This window comes from Athene noctua, chromosome 1 (assembly GCF_965140245.1).
Source record: "Athene noctua chromosome 1, bAthNoc1.hap1.1, whole genome shotgun sequence".
Taxonomy (NCBI): Eukaryota; Metazoa; Chordata; class Aves; order Strigiformes; family Strigidae; genus Athene; species Athene noctua.
Window position 1 is genome coordinate 117,981,694 of NC_134037.1, and position 21,065 is coordinate 118,002,758.

The window sequence follows — 21,065 nt, forward strand, 5'->3', positions numbered from 1 at the left end:
TTAATAGGTGTTGTATTTGTAAGCACCACATTATATGTGCTCCTTACTGTACCAGTAACTTTCTGACCTCTAAATATGCAGGATTTATTTCTCGCTCTGCTCACGCATGTCATTTCCATGTTTGCATACCACAAGAGAGTGACAGGTAACATTCATTGCCTCTTCAACCTGATCCAAAAATACTTTTGCACTATCAGTTTCCAAAATATGAGCCATGAAAGTCTTATTAATATTATCGCTTTATCTTGAGCAAGCAAGATTTCAGACATGCAAAGGTTTTGGTTTTTCTGAGTTAATTATTCCAGATACCAAAAGTATTTTCCTTCAGTTACATCAAGAAAATTGTAAAAGAAAATAGGGCAAAATATATTATTGACATCACATAAATGAGGTTGGGGCAAAGTTTTGCCATTTGAAATCCACTGACGCTTTGAAGATGTTGGTAATGGAATACCCTTTTTGAGATTATCGTTTCAACTTTTTAGTATGAGAAGAAGGATATTGCCTGTTAACAGTTTTATATATCAAGGTCAGTTAAGATCCCTGTGGCTCAGTCCCTTCTGGCCCGAATTGATTGTTTCTAGCTTTTCCATCAGTTTTTCCGTTTGATCTTGGTGTTCTTATCTTCTAAACATCCTCTTCAGTGACATTTTTTTTGTTAGTTGCTTATGCTGTTTTGCACTCACTTGGCACAGATGAAGACAATCTACCAAGGGAATTAAGCAGAGAGTTGGTCCCTGTGCATTATTAGAACTCGGTCTGAAGCATCGGTCAGGTCCACTGAGTTTGGAATCACTTGAAAAGCTGTTGTTAGCAACTGCTGCCTCTTCAAAGGATGAAGCACATCTTTTTCCATAGTTTATTTCCACATGCAGAAAAAATGTTATGGTCCAGCATTAGTATGTACAACAGTAGGTACTCTGCATGGTTATAGGTCTTCATAACCCCAGAAAAGCAATTCTCTAAATCTTCTCCCCTTACATTTTCCCTTCACAGGTATAGGCTCCAGTATTTTTAATCAAACACAAGAATAAAACGCGGGGGAGGATTTATACTGCCTTTGAATATGTCTTTTTTAAACAGTAACATCTAAGTGGTGACATTGTGTATATTTCCATCCTGTGATCCTACAGGGATTTGTGACTGGTGGAAAAGATGGAATCGTGGCCCTTTGGGATGATATGTTTGAAAGATGTCTGAAGACATACGCTATTAAAAGAGCAGCACTATCTGCCAGTTCTAAAGGTGTGCTTTAGTAAGGACTTTATGCATGAAGGCTGGTAAAATGGCACTAATAGCTGTCAAATCTTACCAGAACGCCAAGGAAACAGTCATATACTACTTACTGCTCCAGGCTGGGATTCTCTGTTTTGATTGATACAAGTTGTATTTCACACACTCCTTGCCATTTATAGTTTGCTCTGCTATTTCCTCCTCTATTCCCTGACATTTGCCTTTGTTTTCACTGAAGAAATGGTTTTCAAAGGAAATGTCACAAGCATGTGCTGTGATCTGGGTGTTCCATGATGTGTTTAGCAGCTAGCTTCCTCAGCTGGCCTCATTTCATCTAGTGGGAAGACCTGTTAAACTCTACTTCCCCAGGCATCAGTGTGGAAGTCTGTGAAGTGATATTCACGGATAATCACAGAATTAACATCCACGTTGCTGGAGCATCTGAACCCCCTATATTCTGTCTCTGTTAAAGCAGTAAAATTTCAGTGTTTAGACTGCCACAATACGTTCTAGCACAAGCTCCTCTCCTTTGAACTATTAGTTAAAATCCAGGGATTATCTAGTAGTTTGATCAGGCAAGCGTGTCTCACTTTTTAAACAGATCTTAATTACAGATTATATATAAATTGTATGAACTATAGGTGATAATGAGGCTCTTTTTGATTTCACAATAAAAACCTAGGATTAATATCTTTGTATTCTTTAGGTTTACTTTTAGAAGACAATCCCTCTATTCGAGCCATCAGTCTAGGACATGGGCATATACTAGTAGGAACTAAAAATGGGGAGATACTGGAAATTGATAAAAGCGGTCCCATGACTCTACTTGTTCAGGTACTGTATGGATCTTCCATATCAAAATATTCCCTGTAGAAACGCAGGACATGATAAGGCTTTCCCAGACATTTTCTTTCTGTTTTCATTAATCCTCTTAGCCACTGTTGCTTTCCTTGCCCAGGTAGAAGTTGATGCTTTCTTATGTAAATGTCTTTGAGATTCACTGAAGGTAAAACAAACAGTCTGTTAAGTTCAACAGCTTGATGAGACTCTGTGCATTTTTTTAGACAGTTTAGGACCCAACATAAAAATGAAAAATGAAGAGTACAGCTCACACAATTTATTTGACACTGTGGTTCCTTTTATTTGCTTTTACTGAAATACTGTAGCATATTCTGAAGGATCCTGCACTTTAATTTGTGAAAAATTATTTTAGAGTTATAACAGCTTTATGCAGTGGCACACTGTTGTCATTGCACATGTTGCAAAGCATACAGAGACCTCTTTTTGTGAGACAAAGTATTTTGCAAAGTTTGGTTTAAAAGTTTTTATAAATATGTCCACTGAGGTATTTGATGTTGCTTAGGTTTAGTGTCTTGAACAACCCTAAAGTCTATACATAGAAAATTGTATATATTATTTATGAGTTATAATTTGTCAAGTTTTTAGTTTTTGTTTTCCTTAAATGACTAAATTAATACTTTGTTTTACAAAAAAATTATTTCTCTGGTATTTTTGTTTTCAATTATTTCTGACCACATAAAGTAGTCTTTCCATTTTGTGTTGCCTACACGGCAGCCTTACTAACCGAAATGTGTCAAGTTATATTTCATAAACTATTTAACTCATTGACTAGTTTGGACTTGCAAGCTTATCCTTCTATAGTTCTCTTCACATGAACAGTAAGGTTGCAAGATAGTAAAATTACCTTAAAACTATTTTATTGCTGTGAGCTTTTTGATGAAGAGAATGGTTATAGTTGCCATCCAGCTTAAATTACATGCTTGCATGCATCGATGTGAGCCAAAATAGAAGAAACATCAGCTGTAATCAAGATATCATGACAGTTCCTCCCCTTTTCCTTTTAATGGTGTTTCTTCATCTCAGCAAAAATGCCAGTTAACAAACTGAAATCCAGATTGAGGATAGTAAGGAGTGATTTAACCTTGAAATGCAGTGCTAGTAAACTGCAGGTTGGAGGAAATCTAGAAAAAACAGGGGGAGTGATTTGAAAAGATTGAAAACTGAGATCTGAGGAAAGATTAAACTAACTCTGTGTGTTGGGCAAACAAGTTCTCTAGTATCTAAAAAATCAAAAACCCATGAAGACATATTAGCCCATATTAAGATTTTAGGCTAAAGTCCTGTTTGGGGCATTATTATTTCCCGCTTAAGTCTGGAAGAGAGAGCAGTGGAAGAACATGAATTACAGGTAGCAGTAGTGCGAGAGACTAGGGAAGGCTGCATGGTTATCTGAGGAAACAGAGCAGACATTCGGGTCTCTCTGACTACTGGAAATTTTTGAGAGGAGATGCTGAAAGCCTTGTTGCCCCAGACTTGTGAAAGGAGACAGGGCAAGTGCTAAAACATTATTACATAAACCCAAATGCATTATTTTCTCTTATATTAAATTATTTCCTTTAGGGGCATATGGAAGGAGAAGTCTGGGGCTTGGCAGCTCATCCTCTCCTGCCTGTCTGTGCAACAGTGAGTGATGATAAAACACTTCGAATCTGGGAACTTTCATCCCAGCACCGCATGCTGGCAGTGAGGAAGCTGAAAAAAGGTGATTCTGATTTGGCCACGCACTGGGATAGTGATGACACTATTTTGTTTCTGTAACGGTTCCATCTTGGCTTTTGGTGCACATCACAGGCATTAATTAGGTAGGAAGAAGACACAGTCATTAAGAAACTGGAAGCATATGAAGTAGATTTTCTTTGGCACGTGTCAGGTCAATGAAAAGGGTAGAAAGAAAAAGGATTATAATTCATTGTAATGAATAATAATAAAATGAACTTTAATCTCTTCCCTCTGATTCTAAGAGGAACAAGTTGGCCTCAGAATCATTTTCCTTCCTAAGAATACTTAAGGCCAGCATATTTGTTGCTGATGTAAAGAAGTTTCCTTATAAAGACAAATCTAAAATTATCTGCATGTTAAGTACAATCAGTTTTCAGTGGCCATATGAACTTCACATGTTATACCAACTGCTCTGAAAACTAACAGTTTCCCTGCCCTCTCCTCTGTATAAAATTCAATGGGCTGTGTTGAAATGCTGCGTTCTTGAAATGATTCTTATTTTGTTTATTTACTGATATCCTTCAGGAAATTTTATGGTGTAAAATCAACTTGCTTCATTTTCAGTGACAGGTCCAGAGCATGGCTGAGGGAAAACAGTCAAAATGTTTTGGAGAGGTGAACTCAGGGACGGATGAGGATAGCTGTATGACAGATTATGGTCAGAAATAATGTTGAGGCAAAAAGTAAGTGGAGGAAGTGTAGAACATCTGTTTTGAATGTGCCCCACCTGAAAACAAACATTATTCAGTCATATAATGAAGAAGCTTTCAAGTGTAGTATTCCTGACAGACATGCAGTTATGCTGCCCATAATGAGTCTTTGATTTTTCCATCTGGGAATCCTTTCTGTATGTTTTCGTTGGTTTTTAAAATTTTCTTTCTTTCATTGGTGTGTTTAGAACGTGGTTGGAAGGTGGCTTTAGCACCTAAACCTGTCCCAAGACTGATCAAATCACCATTGTCAACTCGAGGACAGCCTATACAGAGTAAAATATTAGCAAAATATTAATCATAGCCATCCTATCACATATTTGTTTTTATAAATAACAAATCTATTTTAAAAGTATAAACTTGAAGTAAACACCTTTCAGCCGGAGTTTGTTGATGGTTTTCTCAGTCCCAGATTTGTAAACCTCAAGATACTCTTTCCATATCCTTTTGTAGGTGGACGATGCTGTGCCTTTTCCCCGGATGGGAAAGCCTTGGCTGTAGGGCTGAATGATGGGAGTTTTCTGGTGGTAAACGCTGACACCGTGGAAGACATGGTCTCTTTTCACCACAGAAAGGAAATGATCTCTGATATAAAGTTTTCACGAGGTATAATCAGCTGATCAGGTGAAAGGGCAGTGTTTATCTTGGAGCCTGTTTTTCTCCTCTAGCTGGAAGGTTGAATGTTCAGAAGGTAGACTGGCTTTATGTGTGCTCCATGCATTTGAACATTTTACAGTTCTGTATGGCCAAGAGTAATGATGCCCACCCCTACATGGTGCATTTGGATGCACTGCAGTAGTAAAAATGCATAACAATAGTAATTATAACATGTACACCTTTAATAACCTCAGTGTCTCTTCTTTACAGAATCAGGAAAGTACCTGGCTGTGGCTTCCCATGATAATTTTGTAGATATTTACAATGTACTTACCAGCAAAAGAGTTGGCATTTGTAAAGGTGCATCTAGCTATATCACACACATTGACTGGGACTCAAGAGGTAAAACATTGTTTCACCAGAGATACAGATATAAAGTGCCTGTAAAACAGAGTGTCAGTAAAATGTTCTCGTATGGCTACTAAGATAAACTGTAACTAATAATGCAAATAATTTTTCAACACCGAGCACCATATGGGTTCAGTGGTACATCACATGGGTACATTTGTTGGCGGAATTCATCCTCACTTGCAGCATCTGTAGCAGAGTACCTGGTACTTCACTGCTGACAGCATACGACCAGAATGTTATTTACAAACGTAATATTGCTTTTCTTTGCCCTGTTCTTTTTATAGTTTTGTAGTTGTGGCACACTTTTCCACCTTTTATGTCCAATTTCCTTTTTTCTTTGCTGAGCGTTATGTGGCAATGACGTTAGAGAGCCTTAATGTCACAGCTAATTAAGTCTAGCAGGATGGATAATTAGCTTGTGCAAATGAGCCTTCCCAGAGCCAATATGATTCTGTGTGGAGGCACCTGTGTGTGTGAGCTTCCACCGGAACCAGGTCTGGGTGCTGTCGGTGAGCTCTGAGCCGTGGTGCCACCCTGCCCCTGCTCACAGCCCTGCTGCTCTGGCTGCTGGCACTTGGCAACCTCACAACGGCCATGTGTCTGCTACTGCCCCTATGAGCTGCAGTAGCCAGTTCTCGGATGTCTTACGTGCAGAGATAGGAAGTAGAAGAAAACAGAAAATTATTTGTGTCCTTAATGGTATTTATTGGAAACTCCAACTGAACTTGTAGACATAAAGGATTAATGTACTAAATTATATAACCTGGTTTATACAGGTGCAGTAGGAAAGGCCCGATAGTGCTAGAGTGCCCTATTGCACTTCTTCTGGTCAGTGATGCCCACAGACTGAACCTAGCACATGCCATGAAGGGCAGGATAGCAAAGTCAAAATGCAGCAACGCTGAAACTGCACTACTTGATGTCAGTTGATCATCTGATCCAGTGCCGTTGGGGTAAAAGAGTGCTTTCCCTGGTCGTCATGCAGTTTAGATACTGCAGAACTGCTTTTATGTTAATAATAAATCCCCACGAGACTTCTTACGCTAGTATAATTGTTGCAATTTGGAAAAATCAGAAAATGTCTCTAATTTTCTTATGTGAGAACTATTGTAAAACTAGATTTGAAAGCATTTTTTGCTACTCGGTGCACAAATACCTGCTAATATACTATCAGTTGAATACAGGAGTATCTTCATAATATTTGTATGGGTATGGTAAACTTCATAGTCAGGGACAGTTTGGTGTGTACCTGGACTATATATGCCAGTTAGGCAACACAAAACAGACAGAAGTTTACAGTGTTTTTAACTTTTGGCAGAGCTCTATTGCAAAATTGTTATGAAAGCTTAATAGCGTACGTATTTATGTGTTTTTTTACTTTCCATCATCATGATGATGACAATGCAGGCAAAATGCTTCCTATCAGAAGAAAGGGATTTGCTGCAAGACAGTAATTTTTTCAGGATGTTGGATGGTATTTAAAATGTTAGTGCTGCAGTGAATCAGGAGTATAGGGTTCTTACGAGAGAGCTTCTGAGCATCTGTTTGACTTTTGCTGTGAATAACTCTCTGGAGGATAATTTCTTAGTTTACCCCCAGAAATCTCTTCACTCAATCAAAAGAGAGTTCATAATATTCATAATAATGAATAAGATTCATAATAAACTCTTATTTCGTATCCAGGAAAGTTATTGCAAGTCAATTCTGGTGCCAAAGAACAACTATTTTTTGAAGCACCAAGGGGGAAAAGGCATATTATAAGAATTGCCGAGGTACGAATTATGCTTACTGGATTTTTTTACTGTGAAAGTTATTTTTCTGGACTGTTGAAAAATAGCATATTTTGTCTTCAAAGGATATATTTTTTCCTTTTAAAATACTATATTTACAGCGGTTAGAATTAGAATTATTTAATAATTCTGCATATGTCTTTCCTAGCATTTGTAAACGGTAGAACTTGCAAGTTTCTGTTTGTATATCTCAATTTATTGTTGTTTGTTGAATAGCAGTCATTTCCCACAATCCCCTTTCCTGAACCATCACCCATGTTCTGTGTAATCCATGTGCATACAGGTTATAAACCATCTTTAAACAGTATCACCTGGCTTTTAATGACCTTGATTATTTGTGACAGATAATTCTTCTACAAAATTGCCAGTGTTTAGCCCCTCAGAAATCTTTAAGGAGATTTGTATCCAAATCATCCTCTACCGTGGGAATGTTTTAAAGGTTTAAGCCTTTTGATGAAGAGATGCCATTTGCATTAACAGGCTGGAAACAGTGAACAGTTTCTAAAATTGCAAAATCCCCAAAAGTTAATATCAAACATAGAAAAATACGCATGAAAGCAGTGTGTATTTGGTATGTATTAAGATGAGTTCTCTTGGGACCATTTTGATTGCAGATAGAGAAGATTGAGTGGGACACCTGGACGTGTGTTCTCGGTCCTACTTGTGAAGGAATCTGGCCCACGCCCAGCGATGTCACCATTGTAAACGCAGCGAGTCTTACAAAAGACGGAACGCTGTTAGCTACAGGAGATGATTTTGGTTTTGTCAAGCTTTTTTCATATCCAGCGAAGGTAATAAGTGTTTTTATTTCTGTGATTAGAAACCCCGCAAGAAAAGGAATTGAGGAAGACGCTGTGGGCAATATGTCAGAGTGCTAATACGTGAATTCTTTGTACTACAGGGACAACATGCAAAATTCAAGAAGTACGTGGGTCACAGCGCCCAGGTAACCAACGTTCGGTGGTTACACAATGATTCTGTGCTGCTGACTGTAGGTGGTGCTGATACAGCTTTGATGATCTGGACCAGAGAATTTTTGGGCATTCAGGAGAGTAAGCTGGTTGATAGTGAAGAATCAGACACAGATGCAGAAGAAGATGGAGGTAAAAAGGATTATATAAAACACGTCTTTAACTTAGTCTTGATTCCACAGAGACTCACACAGGTGTTTATCTTGAAGTGGGCAAGAAACTTTTGTGTGCTGAAGTTCAGCGTAGGGAGAGCTTGCTAGGATGTTTCCTTCCTTTTATTGGTGCAGATGATCTTGTTTTCTACTCTTCTCCTATAAAACAAGGGTAGTTTGTTTTATTTTATGTTTTATTTCTCTAAGGTTATGATAGTGATGTTGCAAGAGAAAAAGCAATTGACTATACCACTAAGATCTATGCAGTAAGCATCCGAGAAATGGAAGGGACAAAACCACATCAGCAGCTGAAGGAAGTTTCAGTAGAAGAGAGGTATGTCACACAAAGGCATTCGTTTCCAAATGTACATTGCATTCTTTTGGATCTCTTTTCATTCAACTAAACTTAGTCCTTAAGAATAAAGCAGGAATTTGAAAACTCACAAGATAAAATTTCAAATGGTATTCACAGGGTACAATGCATTAACGCGATGGAGAAAAATCTGTGTATGTAAGTAAAATACCACAGTGTTGTGTTCTCTTCTGCTGTTCACATAAGCAGTTACAGTCTAATTAGTATGTGGAGCTGTACGTACGTCTCCAGGAGGGCTTTTGTGACAAGGTGAGCTTATAAATACTTCACAGTTACGGTTTTTGGTGATGTTTTCGTTGATGGATTTTCAGTTGCTTATAATTGTGCCAGGTTGTTACTGTTAAAGCTGAAATTTTCCGTGGCACGTGTTGGCCTTAGGTTGAATTATTCTGAAAAAAATAAGGTGAAAGGAGAAACAGTAGTGGTGAGGACAGTAAAGAAAATAGGTAAGAGCTAAACATAGAGGGTGAGGTCCAGTGAAACACAGACCTAGGGGAGTGGGTGAGTAAAAACATTCCCCTTTGGAAAGGGGAAGAGTAAATCTGCACCTGCGACTCCAGTTGATGACTCAACTGTGAATTCATGTGATAAAATTTCTCTTGGTAAGTGGTCTTTCCTTTATCAGGAGTTATCTTACTTTTGCCCAGGGTTGGGCACTGACCAAAACCACTGCTGTGGGTCAACCCACAAAAAGAATTTAAGCTTCGTTATTTCCTCTCAGTTTCCCCAGAACATATGAGTAGTAACAATGCCAGTAGCGTGATGACACATTGCTCTCCCCACAGGGAAGAGTAGTTTGAGGAGGGGATCCCTAGTGCTCAGGGAGTACAGGGGGTGCAGAGGCAGGGCTGGTGCCCTGCAGGAGCCCAGCTGTGGGTTTTGGCAGCGATGAAAGCACTCCAGAGAGCTGCCTGCCTGCTGCTCCTGCTCCTGTCACAGAGCTTCTGGCCATGCCTGGCTAAGAGAGTGTTTTTAGAGGCAGCAGCTTGCTCTGTGCACCACCTCATTTCCTGCTGTCAGCGGGGAGGACAGCTGAATTGGCAGAAAAACTGCACACTCACAGCTGCAAGGGGAGATCACTTAAGCACTTTGAACAAACGTAATTACATTGAACAGATTAAGGGCTAAGGTTCTTGTACTTCACTACTGAAAATTAGTGGCAACTTTTGATTTTTTGGCTTTAAATCTCATTGGTGTCCTGATTTGCAAGGCACAAAACGGAGCTAGTAATACTTCCTAATCTCATCAGAAGCAGACCTTTGATTCCATAAATTAGCTTATGTTTTTAAAGCTCTCAAAGAAAGCAGTGCTGAACATCATGGACAGGAAGGTGATAATTAATAATTTTGCAGTTGGTATTTGAATAGGAGAACAAGTGGTGGGTGTGAAAGATGAAAAGAAAAATGTTGCACCTATTTTATTTTTTTCATCACAACATTTTAACAAAAATATATAGCCAGGGAGATCAGTGGGGGTTTTTTTCAATAAAAGGTTGGCCCATAGCCATTTCTTTTCCCCTTCTTATAAGGATATCTCTTTCCCTTTTCTCATTTACTTATATAAAGTCTTTGTTCCTCCATTTTTTCTACAAAAAGGCATAATATCTAGTACACATGAATGTTTTGAGATGAAGTTAAAGAAAAAAATATTTTGCTTTGGGTGAATACTGCTGAATTGTTACTAAGCAGCAAGTGCCAGTGGCTAGATGTTTTACACCAGAAAACCTTGTATCTTCCAGCTGCTTTATTCTGCTTTGCTGATGCAAAAGCGACTGTAGAGTGAGTTTAATTGACCGGTTAAGCTGGACTTACAGTTGTTTTGTACTAGTGAATTACCAACAATATGAGCATAAGCACTGGTCTCTTCTGCAGCTTTTCAGCACTATGTTCAGTCCAGGAGGGAAAGGCAGGGCAGGCCCTTTGGGTCGCTAGGGAGCTTTCTTTCTCTGAAACTTGGCCTCGAAAGCAAGTACCCTGCTTCTCAGAGGAGCACCTTTGGCTTCATGACATTCCAGCCTGGCCACATTCTCAGTCCTAAACTGCCTAAATTAATTCAGCTGAACCCACTGCACAGAAGGCACCCCCTGGAATGAACAGGCAGTTTGCCTTTCTTCAACTTTTTTAACAAAACATATAGTACCCCCAAAGCAGGAGGTAGGAAGACAAACTGACACTGGTAATCCATAAGGCAGGTAAAACGTGCTCTGTGCTATCCAACCTAACAAAGCAAAACCGATGCTGGGAGCTCCTCCTGTGTTTCCACACCATCCCCTCTGTTTGTGGCTGGTGGGCCTAATTAAATGAGTAAACACCTCCTCTGCACTGAGGTTGCTTCTGATTTCTGTAATAGTCTCTTCATAATGACTGTACATGGAAACAGCTTACTGTGCCCTATCTGAAGAATTAGTCTATCCCAGAACAAGTTTTAGACTCAATAGAGAAAAAGAGGTTTTAACATTCTCCATATCTTTTTTCTTCTTACTGCCTCTAGTTAATCAACAATTTGGTGCTTCATTTTAAAATAGCTTAAAAATAAACTCTTATAACTGTCCTTCCCATCTTTTCTGCTGAAGAATCACAGGTATTCACTTTTTTTTTTTGTATGTCCTCTTTCAATTACAGCTACTTCAATATAATCACATCTTTGGTATTCGCTGTGCTGATATATTTGTCAACAGATCCCATATTCTTCATATATAGCTTGTTAGGCAAAGGTATATTCACTTCCCTTTCTTAATCAGATTAATATTTATTTATAAATCGAATTTGTAGTCAAACTATTAGCAACAGATTTTGTGGTGCAATGTAGGCAAAGCTGCATTTTATGAGGCTGTTGTGCTGGGAGAGGGCCTTAAACTGTGAAAGGTACTGGGGTTTGGGTGCAGTAAAATGAGATTGTGTTGGCTGCTGCAGTTGTCAAAGACTTCAGGTTTTGGCCACAGTTGTACCAATACACACACAATTTGTGCAGAATCTCAACCCTCCCAGTTATGAGTGCTTCAGAGTGAAGCTGACATCTTTCATAAGACTTTCATAAGACATCTTTCATATGAATGTTGAGGAAAGCTTCATAACTGTGCCAGATTTCATCTTTTCTGAGAATATAGAAGAGTGCAGCAGCTAATGAAGGGTTTGTCTGACTGTATCCTAAAAGCTTCCTGAAAGCATTGGTATGACTTATCTTTGTACCCAGAAGCATCCAAAGTGACAGTCAGTCAAGCCAGATGAAATTAAAGTTTACAACGAGTCAGCTGTAAGTGTTCAGGAAAGCCTAAGTTCTAAAGAAGGAAGTGTTAATGGCGCAGGAGCAGGCGGTCCCCAGGTGCTCTAAGAGAAGCCAGTGCCAGAGAAGACCACCCTGGCTGAACAGGGAGCTTTGGCTGCAACTCAGGGAGAAAAGCAATGTTTACAGCCTTTGGAGGAAGGAGCTAGCCACACACAGTGATTACAAAGAGGCTGTGAGGCTATGCAGGGTGGAAATCGGGAGGGCTAAAGCCCAACTGGAAATTAATTTGGCCTCGGCAATCAAGGACAACAAGAAATGTTTCTATAAGTATGTCAGTAGCAAGAGAAAGTCCAGGGAGAGTCTCCATCCCCTGCTAGACACAGAAGGAAACATGGTAACAAGTGATGAGGAGAAGGCTGAGGTGCTTAATGCCTTCTGTGCCTCAGTCTTTAATAGCAAGACCAGTTGAGGGAATCCAGCCTCCTCAGCCAGAAGAGAGAGACTGGGAGAACGACCCCCCCGCATTCCAGGAGACAGTCAGCGACCTGCTGCATCACACAGACACACACAAGTCTATGGGACCAGATGGGATACACCCGAGGGTGCTGAAGGAGCTGGCTGGGGTGCTTGCCTAGCTGCTTTCCATCATTTACCAGCAGTCCTGGCTGATGAAGGAGGTCCCAACTGATTGGCCAATGTGATGCCCATATATAAGAAGGGTCAGAAGGATGATCTGGGAAATTACAGGCCTGTCAGGTGCCCAGGAAGCTGATGGAGCAGCTCATCCTGAGTACCATCATACAACACATGCAGGTCAACCAGATGCTCAGGCCCAGTCAGCATGGGTTTATGAAAGGCAGGTCCTGCCTAACAAACCTGTTCTCCCTACAACAGGGCAACCTGCTTATTGGATGAGGGAAAGGCTGTGGATGTAATTTACCTTGACTTTAGCAAGGCTTTTGACACTGTTTCCCACAACACTGTCTTGGCAAAAATGGCTGCTTGAGGCTTGGACAGTCACACACTTTGCTGGGTAAAAAACTGACTGGATGACCAGGCCCAGAGAGTTGTGGTGAGTGGAGTTAAATCCAGTTGGTGGACAGTCACATGTGGTTTCCCCCAGGGCTCGGTGTTGGGGCCACTTCTGTTTAACATCCTTTTTGATGATCTGGAGTACCCCCTCAGTCAGTTTGCAGACAGCACCCAGTTGGGTGGGAGTGTTGATCCACTTGAGGGTAGAGAGGCTCTGCAGAGAGACCTGGACAGGCTGGAGCCATGGGCTGAGGCCAACTGGAGGAGTTTCAATAAGGCCAAATGCTGGGGGCTGCCCTTGGGCCACAACAACCTCCAGCAGCGCTACAGGCTTGGGGAGGAGTGGCTGGAGAGCTGCCAGTCAGAGAGGGACCTGGAGGGGGTGGGGGGTTGTGGTTTGATTGACAGCTGCTGAACAGGAGCCAGCAGTGTGCCCAGGTGGCCAAGAAGGCCAATGGCATCCTGGCTTGTGTCAGCAATAACATGGCCAGCAGGGACTCAGCTCTGGTGAAGCTGTACCTTGATTCCTGTGTTCAGTTTTGGGCCCCTCACTACAAAAAGGACATTGAATTACTCAAATATGTCCAGAGAAGGGCAACAAAGCTGGCCAAGGATCTGGAGTGCATGTTGTATGAGGAGCAGCTGAGGGAACTGGGATTGTTTAGTCTGGAGGAGGCTGAGGAGAGACCTCATCACCTGCTACAACTACCTGAAAAGAAGCTTCAGAGAGCTGGATTTGAGGCTCTTTAGCCTAGTAGTAAGAGACAGAACAAGAGGGAATGGCCTCAAGTTGCACCAGGGAAAGTTTAGACTAGATGTCAGGAAGTATTTTTTTACAGCAAGGGTTGTTAGGCATTGGAATGGGCTGCCCAGGGAGGTGGTAGAGTCCCAATCCCTAGAGGTGTTTAAGAGTCTCATTGATTTAGAGCTTGAGGATATGCTGTAGTTGGGAACTGTCAGTGCTAGGTGAACAGTTGTACTAGATGATCTCCAAGGTCCTTTACAACCTAGATGATTCTGTGATTCTGTAAATCTGGGGTCTTGTTTTGCCAGTGTGTTGGTTTAACCCCTGCCAGGACCAGAGAGCACACTGCTGTTGCCCCTCCCCCACCCTCAGCCAGTCAGGCTGGAAGTTTGGCACAAACCCTGGGGTAAAATAAGAAGAAATTTAATACAAGTGTGATAAAACAATCTGAACAGTTGCAATAATAAAAAACAGCAATAACAGTGAACAAGACAAACGATATACAGAGAAATACCACAGAATGGTCACTGAGCAGTTCCCCACCACCAAAAAGCCAAAGAGGAAGTAAAATCAAAGTTTCCTGCCCCTGGACCTGACATCAGCATGGTATGAATAACCTGGCTGGAGATCCCTTCCCCCTCTCTCTCTGCTGGGGAAACTTAACCTATCCCAGCTGAACCAGGACATAATCCACCCCTTTATTCTATACCATCTGCATCATGTCCAGCTGCCATTTAGCAGTTAGCAATAACAAAATAACAATTTACAAAGGCACAGCATAATTTACGGCATGTTCTCACCCAGAATCAAGTCCCCCTGTGGTATGCATCGGACCTCTCCATTGTCCTGCATCACCCACCAGGTGCACCCAGGTCCTTGGGCAAAAGCAATCCCGTGGATGGGTTTGCCTTTACCTTTGCCTAGTGCAGGACTAAACCAGACCATTTTTCCCAATATATTTCTCATGTGCACCACAGGGACTTTATCCCCATCTACAGCACGTGGAGGCTTCGACTGAGCTGGGCCAGCTTGACGGGCAGATCCTCTTGTGTTGACTAGCCAGGTGGCCTTGGCTAGATGCATGTCCCAGTCTTTGAAGGTCCCACCTCCCAGTGCTTTCAGTGTGGTTTTTAACAGTCCATTGTAGCGCTCGATCTTCCCAGAGGCTGGTGCGTGGTAGGGGATATGGTAGACCCACTCAATGCTGTGTTCTTCTGCCCAGGCATTTATGAGGTTGTTTCGGAAGTGGGTTCCATTGTCTGACTCAATTCTCTCTGGGGTGCCATGTCGCCACAGGACTTGGGTCTCAAGGCCCAGGATGGTTTTCCGGGCAGTGGCGTGGGGCACTGAGTAAGCTTCCAGCCATCCAGTGGTTACTTCCACCATTGTGAGCACGTGGCGCTTCCTGTGGCGGGTCTGTGGCAGTGTGATGTAGTCGATCTGTCAGGCCTCTCCATATCTATATTTCAGCCATCGCTCTCCATTTCGCTGGGGCTTCACCCGCTTGGCATGTTTGATTGCAGCACACGTCTCGCATCCGTGGATGATCTCTGCAATGGTGTCAATGGTGAGGTCCACCCCTCAATCTCAAGCCCACCTGTATGTTGCATCTCTGCCTTGGTGGTCCGAGGTCTCATGGGCCCACTGAGCTATGAACAGTTCACCTTTGCGCTGCCAGTCCAAGTCCACCTGAGCCACTCTAATCTTAGCAGCTTGGTTTGCCTGCTGGTTGTGTCGATGTTCATCAGTGGCCCGACTCTTGGGTACATGGGCATCCACATGGCACACCTTCACAACGAGGTTTTCCACACGGGCTTCAATGTCCTGCCATACTTCAGCAGCCCAGATGGTTTTACCCTTACGTTGCCAGTTGTTCTGCTTCCATTGCTGCAGCCATTTCCACAGGGTATTCACCACTGCCCATGAGTCAGTGTAGAGGTAGAGCCTCAGCCACATTTCCTGCTCAGCAATATCCAAAGCAAGCTGGACGGCTTTCACCTCTGCGAACTGGCTGGATTCACCCTGTCCCTCAGCAGCTTCAGTGACCCGTCGTGAGGGACTCCACACAGCAGCCTTCCACCGTTGATGTTTTCCCACAGTGCGACAAGACCCATCAGTGAACAGGGCATATCGCTTCTCCTCATCCGGCAGCTCGTTATATGGTGGGGCCTCCTTAGCACGTGTCACCTCCTGTTCTGGTGACATCCCGGAATCTTTGCTCTCTGGCCAGTTCGTAATCACCTCTAGTATCCCCAGGCAGCTGGGGTTCCCTATTCGAGCCTGTTGTGTTATCAACACAACCCATTTACTCCACGTGGCCTCTGTTGCATGATGCGTGGAGGAGGCCTTTCCTTTGAACATCCACCGCAGCACCGGCAGTCAGGGTGCCAGGAGGAGCTGTGTTTCAGTGCCGACCACTTCTGAGGCAGCCCAAACTCCTTCATACACTGCCAGTATCTCCTCAGTTGGTGTATAATTAGCTTCAGAGCCTTTGTATCCCTGACTCCAAAAGCCTAGAGGTCAGCCTCGGGTCTCCCCAGGTGCTCTCTGCCAGAGGCTCCAGGTAGGGCCATTTTCCCCAGCTGCAGTGTAGAGCATGTTCTTAACCTCCTGCCCTTCCCGGACTGGCCCAAGGGCTACTGCTTGGGCAATCTCCCACTTAATCTGTTCAAAGGATTGTTGTTGCTCAGGGGCCCATTCAAAATCGTTCTTCTTACAGGTTATGTGGTAGAGAGGGCTCACAATCAGGCTGTAGTTCGGGATGTGCATCCTCCAGAACCCCACAGTGCCCAGGAAAGACTGAGTCTCTTTTTTAGAGGTTGGTGGGGCCATGGCTGTTATCTGGTTTATCACCTCCATTGGTATGTGGCCCATCTTGCCATTTTATTCCTAGGAAATGAATTTCCCTTGCAGGCCCCTTAACTTTCTTTTGCTTAATGGCAAAGCCGGCCTTCGGGAGGATTTCAATTATCTTCTTCCCTTTCTCAAAGACTTCCTCAGCTGTGTCCCCCCGTACAATGATGTCATCAATGTACTGCAGGTGTTCTGCAGCCCCACCTTTCTCCAGTGCAGTATGGACCAGTCCATGGCAAATGGTGGAGCTGTGGTTCCACCCCTGGGGCAATCGATTCCAGGTGTACTGGATGCCCCTCCAAGCGAACACAAACTGTGGCCTGCACTCTGGCGCTATCAGAATGGAGAAGAACAGGTTAGCAATGTCAATCGTGGCGTACCACTTGGCTGCCTTCGACTCCAGTTCATACTGGAGCTCCAGCATGTCCGGCACTGCAGCACTCACTGCTGGCGTAACTTCATTCAGGCCACGGTAGTCCACAGTTAGCCTCCATGTGCCATTAGGCTTTCTCACTGGCCATATAGGGCTGTTGAAGGGTGAGTGAGTTTTGCTGATCACCTTCTGGCTTTCTAGATGATGGATCAGCTGATGGATGGGGACCAGGACATCTCGGTTGGGGCGGTACTGCTGCCGGTGCACCGTCCTGGTAGCAATCGGCACTCGCTGCTCCTCAACCTTAAGCCGCCCCACCACTGAGGGATCCTCTGAGAGGCCAGGTAAGGTGAACAACTGTTCAACCTCCTCCAGGGCAGCTACACCAAAAGCCCACTGGTACCCTTTTGGGTCTCTGAAGTACCCTCTCCTGAGATAGTCTATGCCCAGGATGCACGGGGCATCTGGGCCAGTCACAATGGGGTGCTTATGCCAGTCCTTCCCAGTCAGGCTCACTTCAGCTTCCAGTAGGGTCAGCTGTTGGGATCCCCCTGTCACTCCAGAGATGCAGATGGATTCAACCCCACTGTAGCTCGATGGCATCAGGGTGCATTGTGCGCCAGTGTCCACCAAAGCCTTATACTCTTGTGGGTCTGATGTGCCAGGCCATCGGATCCACACTGTCCAGTAAATCCAATTATCCCCTTCCTCCACCTGGCTGGAGGCAGGGCCCCTCTAATCCTGCTCATCATCACTCACTCCTTGTAAGAACGATTTACTGGTCCCCTCAAGAGGGTCAGACATAACCTTCACCACTCTATTCTGCCTGGGGGATTTCTGACTGGACACTGGAGCTGTGCTCTTCTTGGAGGACTCTCCTTTCATAGTGGTCTTCCCTTTCAGCTGCTCTATGCGTGCAGCTAGGGTGGCAGTGGGCTGTCCATCCCACCTCCTCGTGTTTTCTCCATGGTCGCAGAGAAAAAACCACAGGGGGCCTCATGGTGTGTGCCTTCTGCTGCCTTTCTCTTGGGTGGGGAAACGTTTACTTCTAATGGCTGAGACATCAGCCCGTGCAGGTGGAATGTAGGACATGTCCTCTTCCATTTTCTGGACCCCCTGAGACAGTTCCTCCACAGCTGAGACCAGGGAATGTTGAGATGAAGGGAGATTTCCCTCATATTGCTGGAGCTTGCCAACCACTCCATCCACTGTTAGAGTGTGGGTGTCTGTCCACCAGGACACTATTGCCAGTGCTTTCGAGTGTGCTTCTGGTGCGCTCTTCAGGAACTTTTGCCACATCAGGAGTGTGCAAGGGGCCTGATCTGGGTCCATGGGTGACTGCTCATCATTCAGATCACCATAGATCATTTCAAACACAGCCAGTTCCCTGAGATTCTGAATGCCTTTCTCAATGCTGGTCCATTTGCTCAGCTGACATAGGATATCATCCTTGTAGGGGTGCCTCTCCCTTACACTGAGCAGGAGTCGCTTCCAAAGGCTGAGGGTTTGAGTCTGTTTCCCTATTTCCCTTTTAAAGCCAGCATCCTTGGCCAAAGATCCCAGCTGCCTGGCCTCTCTCCCCTCCATTTCAAAAGCACTGGCTCCATTGTCCCAGCATCAGAGCAGGCAGGTGCAAATCTGCTCGCCTCCCAGGCAGCCGAAATCTCTCCGCACATCTCGCAGCTCAGTCAGGGATAGAGATCAGACGATCACCTCCAGCCCTTCCGCCTGTTCCCCTGATGGGCCTGGCTCATCCTCATCCCTCACTCTGCAAACTGACTTTCTGGTGTATTTTGTTTTCTGTATCGGGGGACTGACACTGGCACTGGCTGGCTCTCTGGCTCAGCTGCTGTGCTGGTGGAGGCGACTGCGACTGGCCCTGCCTGTCACCCCGGTTCAGATATTGTTTCAGCTTCTGTGGCCTTTTCTCCCCCTTGAGGGCAGTGGGTGGTATTAAAGAGGACATGGTAGGCATGGGCAAGTCCCCAACACATTGCAGCGATTTGTGTCTCCTCCGTTTTGCCAGCTTGGTAACACACCCTTTCTAAGCACTCCATCAGCTTCTCAGGGCTCTGCATTTGCTCAGGAGTGAAATTCCAAAGCATTGGAGGTGCCCACTGACTCAGGCCTTTGCCCATCTTTTCCCACACCCCTTGCCACTCACTATTATCTGACCTCGGGGCACGTTTCTGGGCGCTGCTATTGTTAGAGAAATGTCGCATGGCCAAAACCGAAATCAGGCAGGCATTCAGCAGGCATTGTGCCACAATCACACTGCCCTGCAGGCTCCATGAATAGTTGAAACTCCCCAAATCCGAGAGGATCTCTTCCCCTGGCTCACCCATAGAGGGGGTGAGACCCCTAACAAAAGCCCAAACAGCAAACAGGTACTGGCCCACCCCCAAGCACAGCGATACAAAGGCATTATAAGCATTCAATAGCCCATATAACAACATAAGACCCTTTATACGTTTTCCACTGATAACAAATGCCACCACAGGGATCATAGACTGGATATAAGGAGTAATCCAGCCCCACCACACAAAGAAGTGGGCCAGCATTGCAAACATTTTCTTATCAAACAGAAAAATTACACCCAACAGATTGCTTTATCACACTCTGGTCAGGGTCTGTCACTTTTATTCGTATTTCAGCCTTTCGAGCCCCACGTTGGTGCGCCAATATGGGTTGTGTTGGTTTAAGCCTTGCCCAGACTAGAGAGCACACTGCTGTTGCCCCTCCCCCACCCTCAGCCGGTCAGGCTGGAAGTTTGGCACAAACCCCAGGTTAAAATAAGAAATTTAATACAACAGTGTGATAAAACAATCTGAACAACAACAGTTGTAATGATAACAATAAACAGCAATAACAGTGAACAAGACAAACAATATACAGAGAAATACCACAAAATGGTCACTGAGCAGTTCCCCACCACCAAAAAGCCAAAGAGAAAGTAAAATCAAAGTTTCCCGCCCCTGGACCTGACATCAGCATGGTATGAATAACCCAGCTAGAGATCCCTTCCCTCTCTCTCTCTGCTGGGGAAACTTAACCTATCCTAGTTGAACCAGGACAGCCAGTCATCAGGCCTAGCATAAATGACACAGCCAGCATAAAGATGAACCAATAACCAGATTGTGTTTGACACAAAAAGGTCAGTACATGGGTGAGCGCTGGGGGTACAAACAAGTCAATGAGCTTCTATATAATCAACATCAATCCCACTGACCCCAACAATAACACTGCATGACTAACAGCAGGTGCGATGAACAGTGAAATGCAGTCTCCCATAAAGGGAGGGGAGACAACTGAGTCAACAAGCCCAATACATAAGACCAAGGAAGCCACATACTGAATCTCTACAGATCCCACGTTTACAAAAGCCAGACCTGACTGGAGCCCAGTTCCAGGGAGGCAGGAGGTCCTTCCCCAACAGGAAACTCTGCAAAGTGGATCCACCTCACAGACAGACACTGCCCCTTCCTGCAAGTGGTCCCAGCTTTTATCCCTAAGTGGGACACCGGACCTTTGCTTACTTAATGCGGGACACCTGGGGCTCCTTTACCTAGTGGCTCTCCCTGCAAGGCAGCTGCACCCTGGAGGGAAGCCTAAAGGGAAACTCACCACCCCTTTGTGAAGGGCTGTGGGAATCACCCATATGTCAACCTTAATTTGGGGCTTGGGGTTGAAACCCCAGCATTTCATGGTCTAATTACTTTTTTCCTTGGAAAGAACCATTAGGCCTTAAAAGACAATACACAGTTAAGATGCCAATGTTATGTCTTACTGTTTTCCTAGGTGTAGTGGGTAGAAATCCAGAATTAAACAAAGTGAGTTTAAATTAAGAAAGGAAAAAATAGAAAAACAAGCTTTCAGCTTAAGCAGGAGATGGGAAGAGCTGGGGCTGGGGCTCTGACCTGCTTCTTGAGGGCCAGGACTTTAAACTCACTATGTTTCTTTTTTGTAATAGTAACGTTCAGAAGTTGAATTGTTGCTTAAAATGTTATTTCCCTGCTTATG

The 21,065-nt window shown here is 43.9% G+C and overlaps 1 protein-coding gene across 11 annotated transcripts in view; it reads left to right on the plus strand.

The window, feature by feature from the left end:
* Positions 1-21,065, plus strand: part of EML6 (EMAP like 6) — a 132,404-nt gene that overhangs the window by 86,708 nt on the left and 24,631 nt on the right. For 10 of the 11 annotated variants that reach the window (XR_012633523.1, XR_012633519.1, XR_012633524.1 and 7 more), the window contains exons 19-27: positions 1,134-1,245; positions 1,940-2,067; positions 3,655-3,796; positions 4,977-5,129; positions 5,391-5,522; positions 7,215-7,303; positions 7,936-8,112; positions 8,223-8,424; positions 8,652-8,778. Coding sequence is in view for 8 of the 11 variants with exons in the window: in XM_074903970.1 (XP_074760071.1) it covers positions 1,134-1,245; positions 1,940-2,067; positions 3,655-3,796; positions 4,977-5,129; positions 5,391-5,522; positions 7,215-7,303; positions 7,936-8,112; positions 8,223-8,424; positions 8,652-8,778 (1,262 nt within the window). In the remaining 3 variants the exon portion in view is untranslated. Of the gene's footprint in view, positions 1-1,133; positions 1,246-1,939; positions 2,068-3,654; positions 3,797-4,976; positions 5,130-5,390; positions 5,523-7,214; positions 7,304-7,935; positions 8,113-8,222; positions 8,425-8,651; positions 8,779-21,065 lie in introns of those variants that run through there. The other variant, XM_074904430.1, reaches the window with a different exon arrangement.